The following is a 23,944-nucleotide window of genomic DNA, read 5'->3' as shown; positions in this document are numbered from 1 at the left end:
TAGAAATTATTCTTGCTAGGGACTATCCTTATAATCCAGTCTATGTAAGAATCCATCAAACATCGTCTTTGTGTGATTCATTTGTGGAAAAACTGTTAGCACCTAGAAGTGAAAATTAACATTTATGGGTGAGATGGAATTTAAAGAAATAAATATCCTCATTAAAATGTTTCATAAAATGGTTAAAAAGATACCGTTATATCTATTATATACATTTTCAATATTTTAGTAAACATTTGGACTTACAGATTCAAATTTATTTTTATAACCATCAATCATTTTCATCCTATCATATTCAGCGATGTTCTTGAATTCATGGAAATTATATACAACGTAATATCACTCTACATTAAATGTCCTACAGATAGTATGTCCTATACACAATGTGCCTCTCCATCGTGATTGCACATTGAAAGCTTGAATAACCAATCTTCATGCTAAGATTGAATAACAGGTACTGCTGATTCTAGAACTACTAATGCGATATGAGTGCCAATTAAAAGTCATTGTGACACTAATATTCCTAACATCATTTAATTTTATAACGAACAGACATGATCAGCTTCGTATAAAAATGAATAAATATGAAATAGAGTTAATTAATTCTTCTTATCACCCTAACAAAATAAATTACACATTTTAAAATAAAAGAAACAAGCAAACACAATACATATATATATATATATATATATATATATATATATATATATATATATATATATATATATATATATATATATATATATATATATATAGGGTATAACTACCACAAGCCATCGTGTTATATCAGTAGACACTGAAAAGCAAGTAATCTTTTGTCTCCTACTATCAGTGTACTTAGTCACTCCTGCCACCCCTCTTGACGTAAAATTTTTTATTTTAGTAGGTTATTTCACGACGCTTTATCAGCATCTAGGTTATTTAGTGTCTGAATGAGATGAAGGTGATAATGCCGGTGAAATGAGTCCAGGGTCCAGCACCGATAGTTACCTAGCATTTGCTCGTAATGGGCTGAGGGAAAACCCCAGAAAAACCTCAACCGGGTAAATTGCCCAGACCAGGAATCGAACCCTGGCCACCTGGTTCCACGGCCAGACATGCTAACCGTTACTCCACAGATGTGGATTGCAGTAAAAGAAGGGAGGAGAATAGGTACCCACAAGCTGCACTGTATACATGGCGGGCGACTTAGCAACAGAATTGCCAGGTATATGTTACATGGACTGCATTTTCTTGTTGATTAATAAGAGATCCTTTCCTTTCTGCAGTTTCACTGCAGCTGCGGGGATGCTTTGAAGGACAACTCATTTACTATCATCAAGCAGTGTAGATATACGAGTAATTTTGTGGCACTTTTTTTGCATGAGTTATGGGGCAGGACACATCTTGAATATCATCTTTGCAATCTGAAATAACTACTATTTGAGTTCCACTTGCTCCAGCAACTGAATAATTACATAATGATGTAAAAATAATGAAATACTGCCGTAAAGATATGGACAGATTATATTAATCTGATCCATTTTTAAGCTTTGAAGACTGCAAATGGGAAAATGAAAGCAAATTGTTTACAAGGAACTTAATATCCTAAAAAATTGAGGGATGGATGGGTGAATGAATACATGTATGGATGCATAGGCGGAGGAATGAAGACAAAGACAAACACACACAGAGACAAATATACCAATAGATGGAGAGACAGCGAAAGAGACAGATAAACACATTAAGAGAGACAGAGAACCACGGAGAGACACACAGACATACATATAGACAAACCCATATAGGGACAAGTAGACAAGGCAATTCAGAGTTCTGAATCTTTCATTTGAACACCAATCATGTTGAAACCAATTACGAATTTCTATTTTTCGTCATTACTATTTAAATAAAGTAGTGAAACCAACAACAAAGTAAACCCACAAACTTGACTCACCTCTCAGTTAAGACTTCATCTTCTGCCATTACTTCCAGTTTGACCTCCTCCTCCACTTTATTTAACTCACGTGCCCCCTCCTGCAAAACATTATATGAAACGAAGGTATAGGACAGTAACAGTTGAAGAATCAATGCATGGCAGTTTATATCTTGTAGACTAGATTTTAAATCCCACTGAACACAATAAAATGTCAAACGCTGTCGCTGAAAAATGCATATGAATTAAAAAAAATATAAAGACAACATTTATGGCATTTTATAAGAAATATCCCATTTTAAGTAAGAATTGAAAAGACATTAAGTTAACTGCAACAGTAAATAACAATGACTCTCGAATCATATTCTGAGATGGACATATGTGAGTAGGATTCAGGAAGACCAAGTTTACATTTGCTCGACCTTACTTCTTTTCAAATGGTCTTTAAAGAACCCGAAGGTTCATGGCCGCCATCACATAAGCCCACCAACAGTTCCTATCCTCATAGAGAGATTAATCCAGTTTCATATTTCACCTCCCTCAAATCCAATTTTATATTATTTTCTCATCTATGTCTCGGCCTCTCCAAAGGTCTTTTTCCCGTATGTCTTTCAATTAACACTCTATACACATTTCTGGATTCACCCATGCATCCTAGATACCGTGCCCATCTCAAACATCTGGATTTAATATTCCTAATTATGTTAGATGAAGAACATAAGGTGTAGAGTTCTAGGTTTTGAGACTTTCTCCATTCTCTTGTGACTTCATCCCTCTTAGTCCCAAACATTTTCCAAAGCACCTTATTTTCAAACAACCTTAACATGTGTTCCTCTGTCACAGTAAGAGTCCAAGTTTCACAACCGGTAATATAACTGCTTTATAAATTCTAACTTTCAGCTTTTTTGAGAGCAGACTAAATAACAAAAGCTTCTCAACCGAATAAAAAGAGGCATTTCCCTTATTTATTCTAAGTTTGAATTTCTGTTGAGTGTAATTTGTATTTGTTACTGTTGCTCCAACGTGCTCGAATTTTTTCGGATATGTTTCCAATTTTTATATTTCCATTTCGTTCAATATTCTGGTCACAAGACATATGTATTTATTTACACTGTAAGTGGGAAAACACCCAGTGGCAGTGGTAACTTAATTACAATACATACAATAAATATAATACACAATACAATTAATACACAATAATTACAATTAATAATACATAAAATAACGTAATTAATAAGTGAACCTAATTTTCCATTACAACTTACATATGTATAGGCCCTACATAAGTTTCACTTTGGTACTGACAATCTTTCACTTCACTCTCATCTCATTCACTGCACTGGCATTATGACACTTTTCACTGACACTATAGAACACATTTCACTGACACTATATAACACATTTCAGTGACACTATAGAACACATTTCATTGACAATATAAATTATCATTGATCGAAATTATTCACTGCCACTGTAAACCATAACTTCACTGACTCACCACGCTTCACTGATACAACAGTTCAAATAAGACAAACAATTACACTCTTATTGTTCTGTGGAATCATTCTTATAAACAACTACATTAAACTAAACATTTCTAGTCTAAGACCCTTTTACAGGCTATTCTAAACTAATTTACAATTCAAACCAAGGGAATCACTCGTCAAGTAAATACATGTCATCTTAAGTAATGTAACGTATCTTTTTTTTAAATATACATTTTATACACAACTTTTTAAGTTATTTTTTAACCTTCTTAAGGAAGGACAGCCCTCAAAGACCACTGCTAGGTAGGTCATTCCAATCATTTATAGTTCCATTTAAAAATGAGAATTTACCTACATCCGTTTTCTGTTTCCTGTACTTGATTTTAAAATCATGATCGTTTTTTTACCATAGTACGTTGGCTTCTCTAACCAAGCCGTTATGTCTACCCATGCTTTTTAACCTAGATGTGCTTTATACAATGATGTTATTCTAGTTTTTCTACGTCTGTTTTCCAATGTTTCCCATTTAAGTTCTTTTATCATATCATTCCCGTGTCCTCTTTTACATTTAACAAATTTAGCTAGCCTATATTGGATTCTTTCTAAGGAATTTATCTGTTATATTCAATGGGATCTCAACATGTAGTTCTGCATTCCATTAACGATCGCACTAACGTAAGATATGCTATTTTCCTCGATTTGAGGCTAGCCTTTACTTCCAAACCTCTCTCCTTAATTGCTTCAAGTAAAATTCCCTAGTCTTTCCTAATCATTTGTGGATTTTCTCCTAACATATTCACGTCATCTGCATGGACAAGCAGTTGATATAACCCGTTAAATTCCAAACCCCCTATTTATTCCTGGACTTTCCAAGTGGCATATTCTAGAATAAAGTTTAAAAGTGAAAGTGATAGTGCGTCTCCTTGCTTTACCCCACAGTTCCGACCAATACACTTCACAAACTGCACTCACTTCAACTTCACTCTTCAAGATGGGTAACTCAATTGGCAGTGGTGACATTCATAAGTAGTGGTGATAACACGTTGTTCTGTGGTTTGCCTCTTACCTTAATGGCCGCCAACAAAGTGTGATAGCTGGAAATCGTTATTCCTCTTGGCAGGCTGTGAGGTCAGGGATCCCACAGGGATCAGTACTAGGCCCTTTACTATCTTCAATTTATATCAACGACATATCAGAATCTCTAAAGTACTGCCGACACCATCTCTATGCAGACGACCTTCCACACTGACGAAATAAATGATGCAATCACTAAAATTAATGACGATCTTGACTCAATTTCGACATTGACACGGAAATTCCGACTTAAACTAAATCCAGAAAAATCACAATCAATAATTGTGGGCCATTCACGTTTGTTAAGCACTATTACCATACCAAATTTGTCCCCAATCAAAATATACGGCACTGAAATTCTGTTCAGTGAATCAGTAAAGAACCTAGGTATTTATATAGATAAAAGTTTAAATTGGAACATTCAAGTTGCAAGAGACCTGCAAAAAAGTACTCTCATTAATCCACTCGTTTAGACGATTGAAGAATTTTCTACCCTTTTCCCTGAACAAGATGTTAGTGCAAACACTCGTGTTGCTCCCCTTCGATTACTGTGATATTCTGTTTACTGACCTAAGCGTTACTTCAGCGCAGAGACTGCAAAGTGTTCATAAAATGTGCGTCTGTTTCATCTGCAATATTCGCCGGGCTGATCACGTAACACCATCCCTCGAAATCTTGTCCTGGCTCCATCTAGAAGATCGTGGGAAAATCCATTGTCTTTCCCTTCTCTTACACATATTGCATTTCTCTACTCCTGTCTATCTTGCGTCTCGTTTTCAAAATTTATCCACACATCATAATCTAGACACACGATCACAACACTCCTCAATATTATCCATTCCCTCCCACCAAACATCCTCATATTCATCTTCTTTCACTGTGGCTGTTCCTTGGCTTTGGAATTCCCTACCGAGTAATGTCAGGGACTGTCAGACATCAAACCAATTTAAGAATAGACTAACTAAATATTTTTCTAACAATTCTTGTAAACAATAATAGCTGTTTCAGGTTTCTCAATGTTTAATGGATATATATATATATATATATATATATATATATATATATATATATATATATATATATATCACAGAATAAATATTTAAATTATCTCATTATTATTATTATTATTATTATTACTATACTCAAGAAGTTAAACAGTTCTCTCATATGTACCTATGTTAAATACATACGGTATATGTCCATGGTAATTGCAAATATTACCTAGAAATAACTTAATACCCGGTTCATCTGAACCAGTGTGAACTGGCCAAGTAACAACACTGACAGGAGTTTCCTGAAATGTCACCTCACATTTCAGATAATAGTTTATGTTCATATATTCCATCTTTATTTCAGTAATGCGATGATATAATACATCTCCTTCATACAACATAGAAATCATAATAATTATGTAATATATCATATGTACTTGATCATGAAACACCAGTGACTATTTTTAATGTCCCTTCACACTTCTATGATATCTTGATATCTACGAAAGCATGTATACACTTTCCAAAATCAGTAGTGAAATAATTTGTATGAAAAGCCTCGTCCAGTTTGATTTTATTGTTCCCAATCTCATCCGTTGGTTTATTCAAGGAGTTAGAAGCGAAGGCATGAGTATTTCTTCGTCCTCGGCTAACAGTCAGAGTGAGGACGCTACTGCAAAATAGAGGATAATGGAAAAGGATCTACAGAGTAGTCTTCGTGATTCGTGATGTTAATGCGTAGTCACAAACAACTGGCCCCATGAAACAGGAATCAAATATGTGTTGTTAGTCCAATACACTGATTTAAAAAGAAAACTAAAAATAAACAAAATTAAATGTATTTCTTAAACCTGGTGCAAACCACAAATTTCGTCATATATCATGGGACTACCTAAGAGTGACTGTCCATGCCATACTGTACTGTCAGTTAACGTTAACGAAGACATGGTGAAAAATATCAGTGAGGTGAAAATCATCAATAAGTGTCTGACTTAGTGAACATGCAGCATTGCAGTTTTCATGATAAAAATGGAATGGAAAAAGACTCACGAAATGTACAGGATGAAGAGATGGACAGCATGGGAGCAAATTGGTATCCAGTAGTCACCTAAATGTAGCATTCATATCCAGCCAGTTAATAATGAAGAGACATCTACCGGCCAACACACTTCACAAACAGCACTCACCTTAACTTCACTTTTCACGACTGGAAAGGCAATTGACACAGGAGTTTCATCAAACGTAATCTCTGATTTCAGATCGTAGCTGTAGTCCATACACTCCGTCTTTATTTCAGTACTGGTAACCTGTAAATTCAATATTTTTCCTACCTGCAACACACAAAATATAATAATTGTGAAATATAATATATGCGGATCTTAACGAAACAACACTTACAATTTAGTCTCTCTCCACGTTATTATTAAACCTGACGTGTACACATTCCAGAGTCAACAGGCAAGTAATTTTTAGAAATTGCGTCGTAACGCAGCATGTAAAAGAATATCTCTCCAATATGATATTGGTATGTACAAGTACCTGCTTAATTCCTTTTATATTTTCTCTTACAAATATATTTCACTTCTTAATGAGCATTAAGGTACTACGAAAAAATGTATGCCAGGAAATGTGAAATACGTTTTAAAGTGATTTCTTCTCAGACTAATCAGTGGCAGAATATTAGTAGAGTAGTTCTCTTAAATACTGATTCAAGCCGAAATCATGTGTGGTCTTTGACTTTTTTCTTTATATTACTACAGTGAGACAAGTTCGTGTGGACACTATTTCAACTGTAACTCAAAGCTATGACCAAGGTAAGAAATAAATCATTGTCAACTTTTAAGCAGCAACATCTCCTCGCTGATGAAAACAATAACAAAAAAATCGCAAACAGCCTATTCTTCAACTTTGAGAACTGAATTTGTGATCAAGATAGACTATCCACCAGCCACTGAACGAATATTGGGCTTAAGTGCACAATACTGGAGTGGGTCTGCGGTAATTGAGTAGAAGATGCCAGCTGTTCACATACGCCACTCTAACATCTCATAGGAATTACTGTTAACTCTGATACTTTTATCTACATTTGTTATGCATTATGTTGGTTTTTGACGGTTCAGAAATAGTATAGAAGGGTTATGGCGAAGGTATCTTGGGGGCAGCAGGGGCTTGCCCCCGGCTGTATCGTAAATGCAATGAATATCATCTTTGCAGGTAGAGGAAGCATTGACACACAAATATATATATATATATATATATATATATATATATATATATAGGCCTACATAATATGTAATTGTAGTGCTAAATTATATGCCATTCTAGTGCTCACTTTATATCTAATTCCCGTCTTCATTCGTACTTTTTAATTGTCAATGTGATGTTTTGAAGTAATAAAACACTATTAACATTAACCTATATGGATATCATTTGTAAAATTTAAGTAGGTAGCCTACACTACACTGATGGTTCACTGTTGATTTCACTCATAGCTGGTTAACTGTGTCGTGTTAAGGGAACGTCTGCTTAAACCCTATTTTCAATACTCTGAATTAACGTCGTTGTTGATGCCATCTAGTGTGGGGTTTCTATTAATGAAGGTGTATTTATGTTACAGATTTAGAGGTTTTTCTTTCAACTTGACTTTGTAACATAGTGGTTAAGCTACTGAAGCTACTAGTGTGTCGAGGTGGAGGTTCGAGGATCGAATCCCGCTTAGAAGAGGTAAATAATTTAAAAATACAATAACTTATGCATTTTAGATGGTTTAATTTAGGTTAAATACAAGTAATGTGTAAAATAAGTGGCATTGTGAATGACATAAGATATGACAGATAGAAGAGGAGGAGAAGAGAACAGGAGTATAATTTCGTTTTTATTTCCGAGTAAATTCGCTGCTCTGATATTGTGCACTTGTTCCGAATATTGTACACTTTCATCACTGCCAATGTGATGCTCTTAATCAATTTTGAAGACTTTTATCACAACCACAACACATTTCAATATTTACTGCAATATATATATATATATATATATATATATATATATATCCATGTGCTACAGCCCTGAAGGGCCAAGACCGATATTGGAGTTTATTATTTTATTTGTGAGTTTCTAACGCAGAATTATAAACTGATACTATTATTTTTAAACGTGTTTCAAGTGAAAATGTTAGTAATTTACTTTTGGTCCTATTTGTTGACATGGTTTCTATGGACAAGAATCATACAATTTTTTTTATGGATATAACTAATGAAATATTGTGGTCTTGTGGACAACTGTGTTATGCAAGAGTTTAATTCCTGCTATATTTCTTATGACTTTTGAAGATATCATTTTCTAGTGAATATTTAAGTTTTTTTTTTTTTTAAGTTTCAACTTGTGACTTCAAGTGTTTCTAATTTAGATAAATTATTGTTTCTTTTTTCAAGACTTATTGATCGACCTCATTTTAATATTCTATGTCTTAGGCTTAAATTTGTGATGGTTTTGCGTGATTATGGATGATATTCCCTTAACTTCAAATAGTATGCACAATACAAGATCCTTCGTAAATTGTAAAATCTGTTATTAACAGTTCACAACCAGAGGAATTCATATTCACATCAATCGATGTCATAATAACGACTCTTTATCCCAAGCTGGTTCTAATGAGGAAACTACTCTTAATACTCAAAATTCAGATACAACTGTATCACCTATGAATTTACGTAAATGTGAAATATGTGGCCGTCTTTTTAAAAGCGTTAACCTTCATATTGTACGTGCCCATCCTGAAGTACATAGAAATATTATCAGTCACTCATATAATGATCCTGTACTCAACAATGAATTCACAAATTCTTCGTCTCAGCCCGTTTCTTCTACATCTCCTACATCTTATTCCCTACATGGTAATTTTGAACTTATGTATTGGGATACACAATTCAATACCTTAGCTTGCTTAGATGCCTCAGACAATGCCGTCTTTGATGAATGTGTTGAAAAATATTGTCACTACCTTAAACAGTCAGTATCACAATGTAAAGGGCCCCAACATCCTGCGACAACTTATTACAAAAAAACGGCAAGCTAGGAAAAATAATCCAGATGGTCTCACTTATAAACAGTCAAACAATCCTAAAAATAGAAGTAAGAAGAATTCTGAGAGAAGGAAGAGCAAATATGCTTACAATTTAGCACAATTTAATTATTACTTCCAACGTCAGAAAGTAGTGCAGCATGTATTATCTTCTAAAGGTCCTATGCAATGTAAGTTACCCATTTCTTCGGTATACTAATATTACAACAATTTATATGGTGTTGCCAACAATTACACACTTGATAACTATCAGTCATCTTCGGTATCCGATTATTCAGAACCTCACAATATTATGATCACCCCTGAATAAATTGCATTTGCATGTAAGGGTATTAAGGTTGACACTGCACCAGGTGAAGATGGAGTCAGAATGAAGGTCATTAAAGAGCTTCGTTTATATAAATCACTTTCATTGATTACCACGTATATGCCCCGTTGGGGACATGTTCCGCCCTGCCTTCGATGTGCACGCACAATTCTGATTTATAAGGATGGTGATCCAGATATTCTTCAGAACTGTCGTCCAAGTACGATCTATTCTGTTCTGCGCAGAATTATTGAGCGTATGTGAGATATCAAGTTACGATCTTATCTTGATTTAAATCTTAACCAACGAGGTTTTATGTTTGGTCCAGGTGTTTTCCTAAATTCCTCTATTGTTAATGGATGCCTTAAGGATTCAAAAGTTAATAAAAAGGATTGTTGCGTAGTGTTTCTGGACATTTCTAAGGCGTTTGATCATGTCTCTCATCAATACATTGAACAAACCCTCAATGCTATGCCTATACCTCCAAAACTCAAGATGCTTATAACATCGCTTTTATTACGAAATTCTACTACTAACACTATTAATAAAGCTACAAAGACAACCCCTATAATGATCAAGCAAGGAGTGGCACAGGGGACTCCACTCTCACCAATTCTATTCAATGTTGCCATTGACTTCGTGATGAAGGAATTAAGCGAAAGTAATATCTCTGGAGAATATGGATACAATATATCACCTCAATTAAATAATCTTTCCATTCTTGCATTTACGGATGATCTAGTACTACTATCTAAAAATAAATCTGCCGCTCAGTATTCAACATCACTGACTATGAATTCTTTAGCTAGAATTGGTCTTGAAGTAAACCAGCATAAAAGTAATGTTATACACCTACGCAAAGGATGTCTCTGCTATGATTCCCTTACCTTGATCGATGGACAAGAAATATCTTGCATCAAATCAGATGAAGTCATCAGATATCTTGGCATTAACTTTAATGATAAAATAAAATTTATTGCGGCAGAATTAATTAAAAAACTGACAAAAAATCTTAATCAGCTGGTCACTTCACCCTTACTAATGCCGGACCAAAAGATAAATATCTTAAATCAGTATATCTGGCCTCAGTTGGTTTACCCCTTCCAATGTGCTCCTTTAAAAGATCTTACAGTGAAATTTCTAACTGATTTTGACAAACTGATTCGCAGTGCTGTTAAGGAATAATTAACATTCCTACTGACATCCCGAATGCTATGATATATGCACCAAGAAGATTGCGAGGTTTTTATTTTAGTAGGTTATTTTACGACGCTTTATCAACAGCTCAGGTTATTTAGCGTCTGAATGAGATGAAGGCGATAATGCCGGTGAAATGAGTCCGGGGTCCAACATCGAAAGTTACCCAGCATTTGCTCATATTGGGTTGAGGGAAAACCCCGGAAAAAAACCTCAACCAGGTAACTTGCCCTGACTGGGAATCGAACCCGGGCCACTTGGTTTCGCGGCTAGGCATGCTAACCGTTACTCCACAGGTGTGGACGATTGCGAGGTTTAGGAGTCTTTAAAGCACAGTGGGAAGCTTACCTTCAGCATTTAAATATTTGTCAAAGACTTTTACACGTTGACAACCCTCATGTAGCAGCCACTCAGAATCTTCCAAACAAAACTGAACATTGCATCAAACAATTACCAATTGCCTTCGATTGCTCTGAACGTATTTCTTCTCAAAAACTAAGAAAATTATTGCGTGAAGATTTTTTTCATGAATGGAGCAAATTGAAAAGTAAAGGTTTCGGAATCGTTTTCTATTCTCACTGGAAGAGAGGTAATTCGTGGATCTCAACCAAAAAGGGACTTTCCAGCAGTCAGTGGACGCAAGCCATTAAGATGAAATGTAATACAATAGCTGTACGTACTCTCCCTAGCAGAACTCTTGACTCAACCCATTGCAGAAGATGCGACGAACAAGAAACACTTCCTCATGTCTTGGGTTTCTGCCATCATGGAGAATTGCTCCGAATCAACAGACATAATACAGTTCGTTCTCTCATCGCAGCTTCAATCCGTCAGAACGCTTCCTATGAGGTTTATGAGGAGGTTGGTTCCGTCTCTTCTCATGGCTCTACTAGTCGTGCTGATATTGTCATAATTGATCGGCAGAAAGATAAGGGTGTCATTCTCGATCCCACAATCCGTTTTGAGATGCATGAGCAACAGCCACAAGAGGTGTGTCGTGAAACACAAGCCTTGTTGTTAGGTTCTCGGAGCACAATACCACATCACACATTGGACAGTTTTAGGGCTCATGTTCGCTGCCCATGGTACGATCCCACGAGAAACTTTAAAGCAACTTAAACAATTTTAAATTTCTGATGCAACGATTGATGCCACAGGATCTCATGTGTTAAAATCATCCTTAGCTATAATTAGTAACCATTTGTACTCAAGAAACTTTTACTGTAAATGATTTCCTATGTTTTCTTATCATTTATCTTAAAGGAGCAGTCCGCGATAAAATTCGAAATTTTGATTATATTATAGGATGTTTACCTAAGTAATCCTTAGATTAACGGCGTTTGTCTCATCTCTCTATGCCTTTTAGTTTGTGAAATATTAAAGGTCTTACTGCAAGCTCTGACGTCATAACCACTGATCGCTTCATAAGACTGCATTGTAGTTCCGTTTGACATACAGTGGTGTAGAACGAGTAAATACATATTCATATGTTACAGTCAGTTATTATTAACTCACTTAGGACCTATCACATGCATATACTGTAATAGTAATAATAATAATAATAATAATAATAACTTACCCAAACTCTATCCCACTTTAAATCCCATGTACAATGCATTCTGTGATTAGAACGACTTGGGTCTGACAAGGGTTCGAACTGAAAAGGTTTAATATTTTGATCAATTATAACCTAAGTCAACGTCTTCACTGAGCGAGTGAATGTATGTGAGACGTGAAATATTCGTTATGAAGGGACTACAGATACGTGTTTATCTCACGTCAGCAATAAATTATTACATGGTTTATATTATTCTATTGCACCATAGTTGTTGAGTCACATGGTTTAGGCAGAGAGAACTCTAAAACATGTGCATCATTGAATTGCAGTAGTTGATAACCACGAGCTACTTCCAACACATTTCTCTGTATATCTTCTCTCCACGCGTTTTCCTTTCTGCTGTATGTTTTCTTTTCTACCCATCGTTTAGTGACTTTAGGGTACTGAAGTCTGGAGCCAGTTACATCTCTTTTCACGTTGTAATTATGGCCCACTATCGCAATCATAGTTCTTATTGCTATTCCATCACATGGAAAGTGTTTTCTCTTAGGAATGTAAACCAATCTCTCATTATGATATGATTCAAGTTTGCTGGTGTGACAAAACTGATTAGTCTGCTTTAAGTCTTTTAAAGGGCAGGGTTGCATACAACATTTTTCAGAGCATTGTAATCGTTGGCTCCAGGTTCGATCCATTCCCTCTTGCTATTGAATGGGTGAATGTGTGCACATTTTTTATATGTCTCTGTTCGTGTATATTACAAACATGATTTAATACAGAAATGAATCTGTGTTCTAAGTCGTCAGGATCACCTTCACATGTAGCACATAACCACCATGAGTGATTTATGATGCTGTCTTTCCACATTTGTATTTTCTCATATGTTTTTTGCGGTGGCTTTAAGGTTTTTAGATAAGCTTTTTGCAATGTGCCAAATGTCAAATTGATGGTCCACCATTCATATTTGGTCCTCATGAATTTCCTAATTCCTCTATTGCGGTCCGACAGAGAGAGGGTAATGTTCATTTTTTCTTTTAGGCGATCTAGAGCTTTTTCGCATGCTGCTTTTTCAAGATTGCCTACAATTAGGGTTTTTTGCAGAACTATGAAGTCTATAAGATTATCTGAATCGAGGTCCATTACACTGTAAGTCACATATTTTGCACTAAAACCAGGTGAGTCAAATTGGTCATCACCGCGAATCGCACGTTTTTATCCTTTAGGGAATCGATAAGTTTTTCATGAATGTGAAAATAACTACACCTACTGTTGGTTCTACGAATATTGAAATTATTTTATAAAATGTTGTCTTGCCAATGAAATATAGTTGTAAAGTTTTTGAAAAATTTTGAAACAATTTGTACCTTATACCTGATGAATTAGAATTTGAAGTTTCTTCTTCTATTTGAAAAGATCTGTCTAAGTCAGTTTATGGCTCACTCACATCTGATTCACCACACACATTTCTTAGCGTCTCGCACCCTATCTCACACTGCACAGCTTTATTTACATTAAGTTTCTGTGAATTTTCAGCCTCATCGAGATCTACACATACATCAATATTTTCAGCTATAGGTGCATCACTGCAACTTGCTATTACTTCTTCGACGATCTTTTTTCATTTATAAGCAGAGGAGCGCTTAGTATTAGAACTGTCTTGGGGAGATTCTCCTTTCAAAAATAAGGGACAGCAGTTTTCTTCATTTTCATAGAAGTTCTATTGTCTTTCATTAAACGTCTTTTTAATAGACACGATTCTTCAAAATTAATTTCACGGAAATGATTAAAACACACAACAGCAGTTTTCGATGGTATAAAATCTTTTCTGTTGATTTTCTTCGTCCACGTTTTAAATATTTGCGGTGACTTTTCTTTGCTCGGAAATAGATGAAATGAAACCCCTTCTCCACGTTCTGCTTTTGTTCTTCCCTCTGAACACGAAAAATCACAACACCACGGCATTTTAAACTGTATTACGATACAATTTTTTCTGTTTAATCTACTGTAGTTCTAAGTCGTTGATATAAAAGAAAATAGCCATACATAAAACCACAACGTTGGTATGTGCTGTTTTATGATTAAATGAAAAGCAAAATATAACTTCACTCAATCACAACTAAGTCCGAAATTCTGTTCACGTGTATTACGGCGCGAGAAGATACAAAGCGCTGCTCTTGGGATGTTCTCGGCCTACTACGCTATCACACCAGTTCAGTGGCTGTGACGTCATAAGTATTTGTGCGGAGTCAGTAACTCAAGAACCATGCCTCGCATTGACATGCGGTAAATTACATTCTACTTAGATTCAAAAACGTGTTTGATTAAAGCCAAGTTAATTTTATCGCGGACTGCTCCTTTCATGTTTTTTTTTTCTAATTGTCACATAGGCCTAATTGTTTTAAATCATTGTTCATTGTGAATTGATTAGTAGGCCGATCTATCGAACCCTTCTTTAGGGGGCTTTTTTTTTTTTTTGGATATATGTATATATATATATATATATATATATATATATATATACAGGGAAGTCCTGCACCACCTAAATAACTTTTGAAGCATGTGGTTCAGTGACATGAAACTTGGTATGTGGGGATAACCATATACTAAGAACTCAATAATGGTATTACCGAGTTTTTGCTACTTTCGGTTTAACCGGGAGTAACTCCAACTCTCTTATTTTAAATGGAACACCCAATATATATTTTTTTTTTTATTTTTGAATAGTGCTCATTAAGAGCTTTTCAAAAAGTACCCATATATATATATATATATATATATATATATATATATATATATATTATTAGTACTGCACTAACACATTAATTCATTCACATAACACACGCTTAACGAAGTAAATTTAATTATGTAGAATGGAGACAAAAGACATTTGCCATCACCTTTGACGTCTTCCACTAGATGATTCTCGAGATGTACACCAAGGCAGGCAACATTTGCAAACGAAATGATACTAAACTTGAGGAATGATATTACAGGGATGTAGTATTATGTGACACGTTAGGTTAGGTTTGATTAGGTATGTATTATTATGTGAGAGGTTAGGTTAGGTTTGATCAGGTGTCAAGTATTATGTGAGGGGTGTTGGCGACACTGAATACACCATCACAATCAGGCAATATGGCCATCTTTTTCGTTCCCGCACGACGATTTTCGCATATAAGGCACGTATTTAGGTGGGTTGGGTGAGCTTACAGCTCTCCCAGTGATCACATTAATTTCGAATAATCAATACTATAAATCCAGGGCATTTTCAAGGTATTTTAGCACATATAGTGGCTGAGATATAAGGGAAGTTTCCTAGTACCCGGTGCATTTTACATAATCTGTCAGCCATTGTTGTATAATCACAAAAGATGTATATTTTCCCTGGACCAAAAATATATTACAAACTGACTAGAATCACATCTAGTAACACTATTAAAATGCTTTTCAGAAAGGAGCCACTATGTAAACATAAAAGCGATCTATGTAACGAGTACCGGGTACTAGGAAACTACTGACATAAGTAACCTTCATCGAATTTGTTAGGCACAATATCCGAGGAGTCTACATCGGGGAAGGAATTTAGTCATGAAACTTTAATCACTTATGGTAAATCAGACCACCTAGCATTCTGATGAGTTTGAGTAACAAAATAGGTGGCGAAATCTGATTCCGTTGACCAGGTATATTGGGAGGGAAGATCATGATTACCATAAAATACCGATTCCAGGATGACTGGTCCACTACAGTTATGTCCATTTTTCATCAAGTCCAAAGAAAAAAAAAATGTCCATAATCACATTATGTTCACAAGCGTTTTGTCCACTGAACATAATGTCCATAGATATTTAATCCACAAACAAATATGTCCACAAGAAATTTTGTCTATATACATTATATACAATGACTTTTACTATCAATTAATTATAATATCCATAATACATCTTACATCACTAGATGTAACCGTATCTTCTGTACAATGCATTTGTTTACACTATAATGACATCACAATAAGAAGTTTCCATGGAAATAAATATAGAAGTGAAGTACATTTTTGGAATCACAAAAATTCCAGTATCCAAGTTTTCAAATGGCTGAAACATATATAATTTCTTCGAAAAAAGGTAAAGAAACTCTTGTTCACAATGGTAGACTCTATCACTATCATTCAAAAAGTAAGAATGAAACTAGAATTTATTGGAGATGTGTGAAACGAGAAATTTGCAATGCCAGGTGTGTTATTAATGCAAATGTTTAGGCACAATAACTGTTCATAGTGTTGCTCGGCATGAACATGAAACACTCCCCTCAGAAATTCAAGTTAGAGAAATAGTTGAAGAGATAAAATGAAGGGTATGGGATTATCCAAACGAACCATCGACAGCAATAATTCGTGAGAAAATTCAAAATGTTAAAGATGAGGCTACGCAAGTACTTTTGCCAGAAAGACAAGCAATTCTACGCATGGTGAACAGACAGCAGAACAAAAATCGTCCATTAATACCATGCTCTCTACAAGAATGCATAATCATGGAGCTATACAACAAGACTATTCAGCGATCAGTTACTTCAATATGATTCAGAAGTTGAAGACAACAATAGGATGTTAATATTTTCAACTAATAATGCACTTCTTCATCTTAGTAGAAGCGAAATAATTCTTGGAGATGGAACATTTAAAAGTGTTCCATCCATATTCTACCAGATGTACACTTTACATGGACTCGTTTTCAAACACTTGTATATTGCTAGTTTGTATGCAAAGATGAAGAAACTTACACTAAAATATTTGAGGAAGTTATGAATCTCTGTATGGCATCAGAAATTAGTTTGAATCCTGCAACGATGACAAACTTTGAGTTAAGTGCAATGAATGCAGCCAGACAGAATTTTCCTAATGCTGAAATAAAAGGTTGTCTTTTCCACTTTTGTCAGGCCATTTGACGTCATGTTGTTTAACTTGGATTAAAGGCTGCTTATAATAACAGAGAAAATGACAGAGTAAGAAATGACATTCGAAAGTTAATGTCCATACTATTCATACCACTGGATCATATTGTGAATACATTTGATGAAGTTTCTGATGGTGTAGAGGCTTCAGTATCAGATTTATCATTATACCACAGTCTAGTATATACAGTCACGAATACATAGTAAATATGGATCTATAGATAGTTGCTAACCACTAGGATCGCTAATATCGCCTCATTACAGACAATGCGAAATAGTACCAGCACAGTCTATTGTTCCTAGCACCTTCACAACTCAAGCTTCGTGACTGTATATACTAGACTGTGATTATACATAGAAACGACCTTCGTAAGAGGGATACCTGCCAGAGGTAGAAGACGAGAGGTGACGCCTTGCTTTCCTCCACATGTCTGGAATGTTTATAACCTAGTCTTGAATGGGACTCAAAGGACAATTAATACAATAGAAGGATGCATTCCAAATTTTAAAAAAATGTATAGTAACTCACCATGTTAACATATGGAAGTTCATCGAAAACTTTCAGAAGGACCAAAATGACAACCAGTTATTAATAAATCAATTAATGGCAGGTCATATGGCAATACGTCATCCCATAAAGAAGTCCTATGTTTTAAATTCAAGACACATTGAGGAAATGGTGCGGAATTATCATGTATACAGAGAAAATGGTGACATTGACAGTTATCGTAGAGGCATTAGTTATGGGTTGATACTGTATGCAGAAGAACTTCCTTATGATGAAAACGATAATGAAGCAAATTAATGGTATTTTTATAATTGAATTAACATATGTTACAATTACAGTTATTATGTAATATTAAAATTCTAAAATAATGTACATTTGGTTTATTTATTATTTCCATCATATTAAAAGCAGACAGATGATTTTTTAAAATTGGTTATTACTTCAGATTTGTGGAACTTATAAATTATGGACAAACCATCTTTGGACACAACTAAAAATGGACCTGTAATGTAGTGGACTTTAATAACTGGACCTATAAATTAATGGACTTTAATGTAAAGGACAGAAGAAACTGAACATTTGAACTGTGGACATAAAAAATCTGGATATTTTGTCTGTGGACATATCATCCGTGTATCAAAATACCCTGTACAGGTTTGACGACAGTACACCATCATTGAGATACGAGGACCTGAGTGCATCAGTCGGCTGATCTAACTGGCCCTGTGTGGGCTGTTATTCTAGGATGGTATCCCGCCCACACGACAACCTACATTGTTGTAAACAAAGTATTTAGACAATAAATGAGCCGTTCAGAGCAAAAGTGGTGTAAGTCAAAGTTGGGTGAGGTTTAAAGTAAAAATTATGTAAAATACAGCACAAAGTAGCAATTAATATGGTCTTTTTGCTATCCACTCACTACTAATAGTTTAAATAAATTTAATATTAATTGCTACTTTGCGCTGTATTTTACAGAATGTTTGCTTTAACCCTCATTACCCATTTTTTACTTACACCACTTCTGCTCTGAACGGCTCAAATAGTAATTAGTAATCACTAGCAATATATGCTACCTCAGATAAAGTTTTCTGCTCTTCTATATCGGAGCTATTACTGCTTTCTATTGCCAGAGGGTCAATCTCACGTTCCATCTTGATCGCGTCCATCACGACTGAAAAAGAAAATAATAACAAACTTAAATTGACATGCAATATATCAGCTATTTGAATAAACTTATTAGCATGTGTAATGATAATTCTACATCTCTGTACTTCACAGACGCAAACGAGCACAGATGAGCATTCGCTTCTAGGGAGGTTACAATATTTACCTTACAAACAAAGCCGGAGAATTGATGACTGGAGTTGTCAGAAATACATTGACTGCAGACATATTATGTAATTCTACCTATTCAACGATAATGCAAAATAATAGTGTCTACAACATAAAAGTTTCAAATATGAATACGATTTCCTGTTATTCAATTTTTATATACAAATCATAGAATGAAATGAATTGCTCGGTTAAACGAGAGTTGAGCGACTTCCGCCGATTTTGGAATAGACACCGACGCGGTTAGGTCAGGTTAGGTTAGGTTAGTTTAGGTTAGTTTAGGCTTTTATTATCTCGTCAAGATGAAGGTGAAAGCGATTGAGTGTGATTTTTTTTTGTTTTCTATGTTGGCAGTTCAAGTGCGTCGGTGTCTATTCCAAAATCGGCGGAAGTCGCTCAACGCTCGTTTCACCGATTGCTCCACTATGAGTGACCGATACCACGTAGCTGGACTGAATTGCACGCGAAACGCTAGAAATCCTTTTTACTCCAAAAATTCTATACAGGTTTGTCCCAAAATCAGTTTCTGAATAGATCGTGGAACTTACAGTTATACAGAATACAATGTAACAATATACTTACCTCTGTGAAATAGTATAATGGATTTATATACCTGGTTCAGGTGTCAGTCTGAAGTATTTGCCACGTCCAACATTGATGCAAAATAATAGGAATAAAGTGACAACTTTATTCATCTGTATGTTCAGGATGAGGTGATCAAGGAAGCCGTCATACGTGAACGTGGAAGGAGTAAAAGCCGGTAGGGATGTGACAAACGGTTATTTTCTTGTAACTGTTATAACTGTCTCCGTTACTTTTGATTAGTAGTTATAAATAACGGTTATAAGTAACGGTTATAATTTCCTGACGGAGACATAATAGCAGTTATATTTAACGGATAAATAACTAGCAGAGGCACAGAAGCAGTTAGTTACCCACGAACAAGTTATATTTGAATGTTAAATAACTAGCAGAGGCACAGAAGCATTTAGTTATCCACGAACAAGTTATATTTAAATGTTAAATAACTAGCAGAGGCACAGAAGCAGTTAGTTATCCACGAACAAGTTAAATTTGAATATTAAATAATTTACATTGTAAAAATCATTGAAAACGTTGACAAGTACATTTGTAGCAGAAATACTGTACCATAAAATATTGGTTTGATTGAACTTCAAAAGTAAAAATATTAACAGAAAGGATAGTAATGAAGATTTCAACACTCGTAACAGACACATAATAATAATAATAATAATAATAATAATAATAATAATAATAATAATAATAATAATAATAAATCATCAATACGCCACAGAATGTGGTCTATGGCGAGTCCTTGGCATCAACACCTTTGATTGATTACCCCCTTTGATTTGATTACCTGGTTGGGTTTTTCCGAGGTTTCCCCCACCGAAAAGGCAAATGTCGGGTAATATTTTGGCGAATCCTCGGACCTCATTTCATCTCACTACATCTCGCCAAAATGTAAAAAAAAAATTGTACAACATTGTAAAAATTGTAGAAAATTACTAAATTGTAAAACTATAAAAATTTGTAAAAATTGTAATTGTAATATTGTAAAATGTTGACATGTTCCACATCTTAAAGCTTCATTGCTCATGTAAGATCTATGGAATAAAATAAATGAATGAATGAATGAATGAACTGTTATTTAACAAACACAATCATGAATCATATTATACCTCAAATATTATGTACATTATGAATTTATTTATTATAATAAATACGCATATAGCGTAGAGTAGTGACTTTCAACCAGAGGTCCACGGCCACCTGAGTATCCGCACAGCTATTAAGGCGGGATCGCGAACAAAATAAAAATAATAATAATGATAATAATAATAATAATAATAATAATAATAATAATAATAATAATAATAATAACCATCATCATCATCATCACCAATACGCCACAGAATAGACTGTTATTTAACAAACACAATCATGAATCATATTATACCTCAAATATTACGTACATTATGAATTTATTTATTATAATAAATACGCATATAGCGTAGATAAGTGAGTTTCAACCAGAGGTCCGCGGCCACCTGAGTGTCCGCAGAGCTATTAATGGGGGATCGCGAACAAAATAATAATAATAATAATAATAATAATAATAATAATAATAATAATCATCATCATCATCATCATCATCAATACGCCACAGAACCGACTGCAAGATTCCTCAGTAGATATATGAACTGACAGTTCTACATAAGACATTCTGAATATTTCTCTAAAATTTGCAACATTTTCCCCACACATGACCACCAACGTCGTAACAGGTTACACGAAAAAAAATTGTAACTTTTAAAAAAGTTCTGACTTAAGGTTTTCATCACAGCCTTCAGATTTCAATTTTCACAATGCATATGAAAGTAATTGGCGTAATACTTGTGATGAGCTTGTTTTCATTACACAGTTTTTGTTTTGAAGAAAAGTAAATAGATTGCGGCGCGTAACTGCAGTCTCACAATCTGTAATAAAGTAAATTTTGAAAAAAAAAAAAAAACGGGCAAACCTCGGCAAATAAAATATATGCAGGCTTAGAGATTAAGGTCCAAGGAAACTGATTATTAAGTCTTTAATGTGACCCATCGTGAACCAATTTTTATATTCCAAGAGCAACTTGCGAATTTTATTTAGAATAATTATCATATTTTACGCTCGTAAGCTTTAAGCATGCACAACCAAATTATTAATGTTTTAGACTTAAAACACACTTTCAACATTCTTCTCCATTCCTGCACAACAGATTTAACAAAACACTTCATCAGTAACACAGAACCACAGAAGAAATGTGATCGCTCCACACTGCAGATAACGCACGAGTGAAGAACAGGCAAGAACCCATAATTTTGACTCTCCCTCAAGTTTAACACAAACACTGAAGCCATACACTATACACCGTTTAGGAAACTTTGGATTATTTATTATTGCATTCCCTTGCAACAGAATATTAACAGAGAAAATCGAAATCTCGACTTTTGTCCTCCCAATATCGCAATATTGAACACAGTGCGGCGCGAGCACTGTGTCAATTGTTCCGGGAACCACGTTGCTAATTCTAAAACCTGTCCTAAGTATATGGTAGAGAAGGATATTCAAGAGCACCGAGTTCGGAAAAACATTACGTTTTTCGAGGGATGTAAGCGTATTTTAGATCAGCAAGAAAAGGCGACGGAAAAGTCCTATGCAGCAGTATTGCGAAAGGCAACAGAGGCAATTGTTGCATCCACGCAAACGCCACCTCTTGGTAGTATACCTGGAAAGAGTATTGGGAGCGCAACCCAGACGTATCTGGACGTTGCCACTCAGGCTGCTTGATATCAGGCCTTACGGTCCATAAAATACCACTGCTGTGGCGACAGAGAAAGAATCCAGGTCTGGTAGATCGCCGCTACGTCGCACTCCTTGTTCGGATACGGGCCGAGATCACACTGTCGATCCCGTCCTTGATCAAGATCACGATCAGGTGTGCGACGATCTGCAAGTGAGTCCCCACGATCGTAGGCTAAGCACCAAATCATCGAAAAGATCAGAAAAGAAGGTCCCCTGTGAAGCGACCACCATGATATAGCTCCTCTTGATGACTGATATTGTACAGTGGAATGTGAACGGTGTACACAGCAGATATTCATAACTACAACAATATATCTATCATGAGAAACCTGCTATTTTATGTGTTCAAGAGACACATTTACCACCTGAACACTCCTTGGATATATCAGGATACAGTGTTCACAGGTACGATTATCTTGCAGGTATTCGTAACAACGGAGGTTGTGCCATCCTACTCCGCTAAAGTCTGTTTTCCCCTGTCATCAATATTAACGCCCCTGATGAATGCATAGCCGCTAGAGTAAATTTACCTGCCATTCAGTTTTCAGTAGTCTGTGTCTATATGCCCCCAGAAACTTCTTTCACAGTAAATTAAATTGAACATATTCTGTCGCAAATACGTGCTTCATATCTGTTAGTGGGGAATTTCAATGCATGTCACCAAACTTAGGGCTCAAATTCCGATAATGACAGAGGAAATTAAATAGCAGAGGTATGTACCTGCCTAAGTCTGATTACCTTGAATTCAGAGGAACCAACACACCTTTCCTTCGCTTACGGTACTTACTCCATGATAGATATCTCCATTTGTACCACTGTTTTGTTCACGCATTTCGAAAAGCCTGTCCACACCTGTGGAGTAACGGTCAGCGCGTCTGGCTGCGAGACCAGGTGGCCCGGGTTCGAATCCCGGTCGGGACAAGTTACCTGGTTGAGGTTTTTTCCGGGGTTTTCCCTCAACCAAATACGAGCAAATGATGGGTAACTTTCGGTGCTGGACCCCGGACTCATTTCACCGGCATTATCACCTTCATATCATTCAGACGCTAAATAACCTAGATGTTGATACAGCGTCGTAAAATAACCCAATAAAAATACTTACTTATTACTTACTGGCTTTTAAGGAACCCGGAGGCTCATTGCCGTCGTCACATAAGCCCGCCATTATTCCCTATCCTGA

At 35.4% G+C, this 23,944-nt stretch overlaps 1 protein-coding gene across 1 annotated transcript in view; it reads right to left on the bottom strand.

The window, feature by feature from the left end:
* The window catches only part of LOC138692863 (zinc finger protein 235-like), a 32,347-nt gene extending 12,213 nt beyond the window's left edge, over positions 1-20,134 (bottom strand). Inside the window, exons 1-4 of the mRNA XM_069816164.1 lie at positions 20,012-20,134; positions 19,140-19,237; positions 6,653-6,796; positions 1,934-2,013 (exon numbers count right to left, since the gene is read on the bottom strand). Coding sequence (XP_069672265.1) covers positions 1,934-2,013; positions 6,653-6,796; positions 19,140-19,237; positions 20,012-20,093 — 404 coding nt within the window. The 5' untranslated portion in view covers positions 20,094-20,134. The remainder of the gene's footprint in view (positions 1-1,933; positions 2,014-6,652; positions 6,797-19,139; positions 19,238-20,011) is intronic.
* Between the last annotated feature and the right edge of the window lie 3,810 nt (positions 20,135-23,944).

This window comes from Periplaneta americana, chromosome 17, assembly GCF_040183065.1.
Source record: "Periplaneta americana isolate PAMFEO1 chromosome 17, P.americana_PAMFEO1_priV1, whole genome shotgun sequence".
In the NCBI taxonomy this organism is placed as follows: Eukaryota; Metazoa; Arthropoda; class Insecta; order Blattodea; family Blattidae; genus Periplaneta; species Periplaneta americana.
This window is presented reverse-complemented; position numbering and strand designations above follow the sequence as displayed.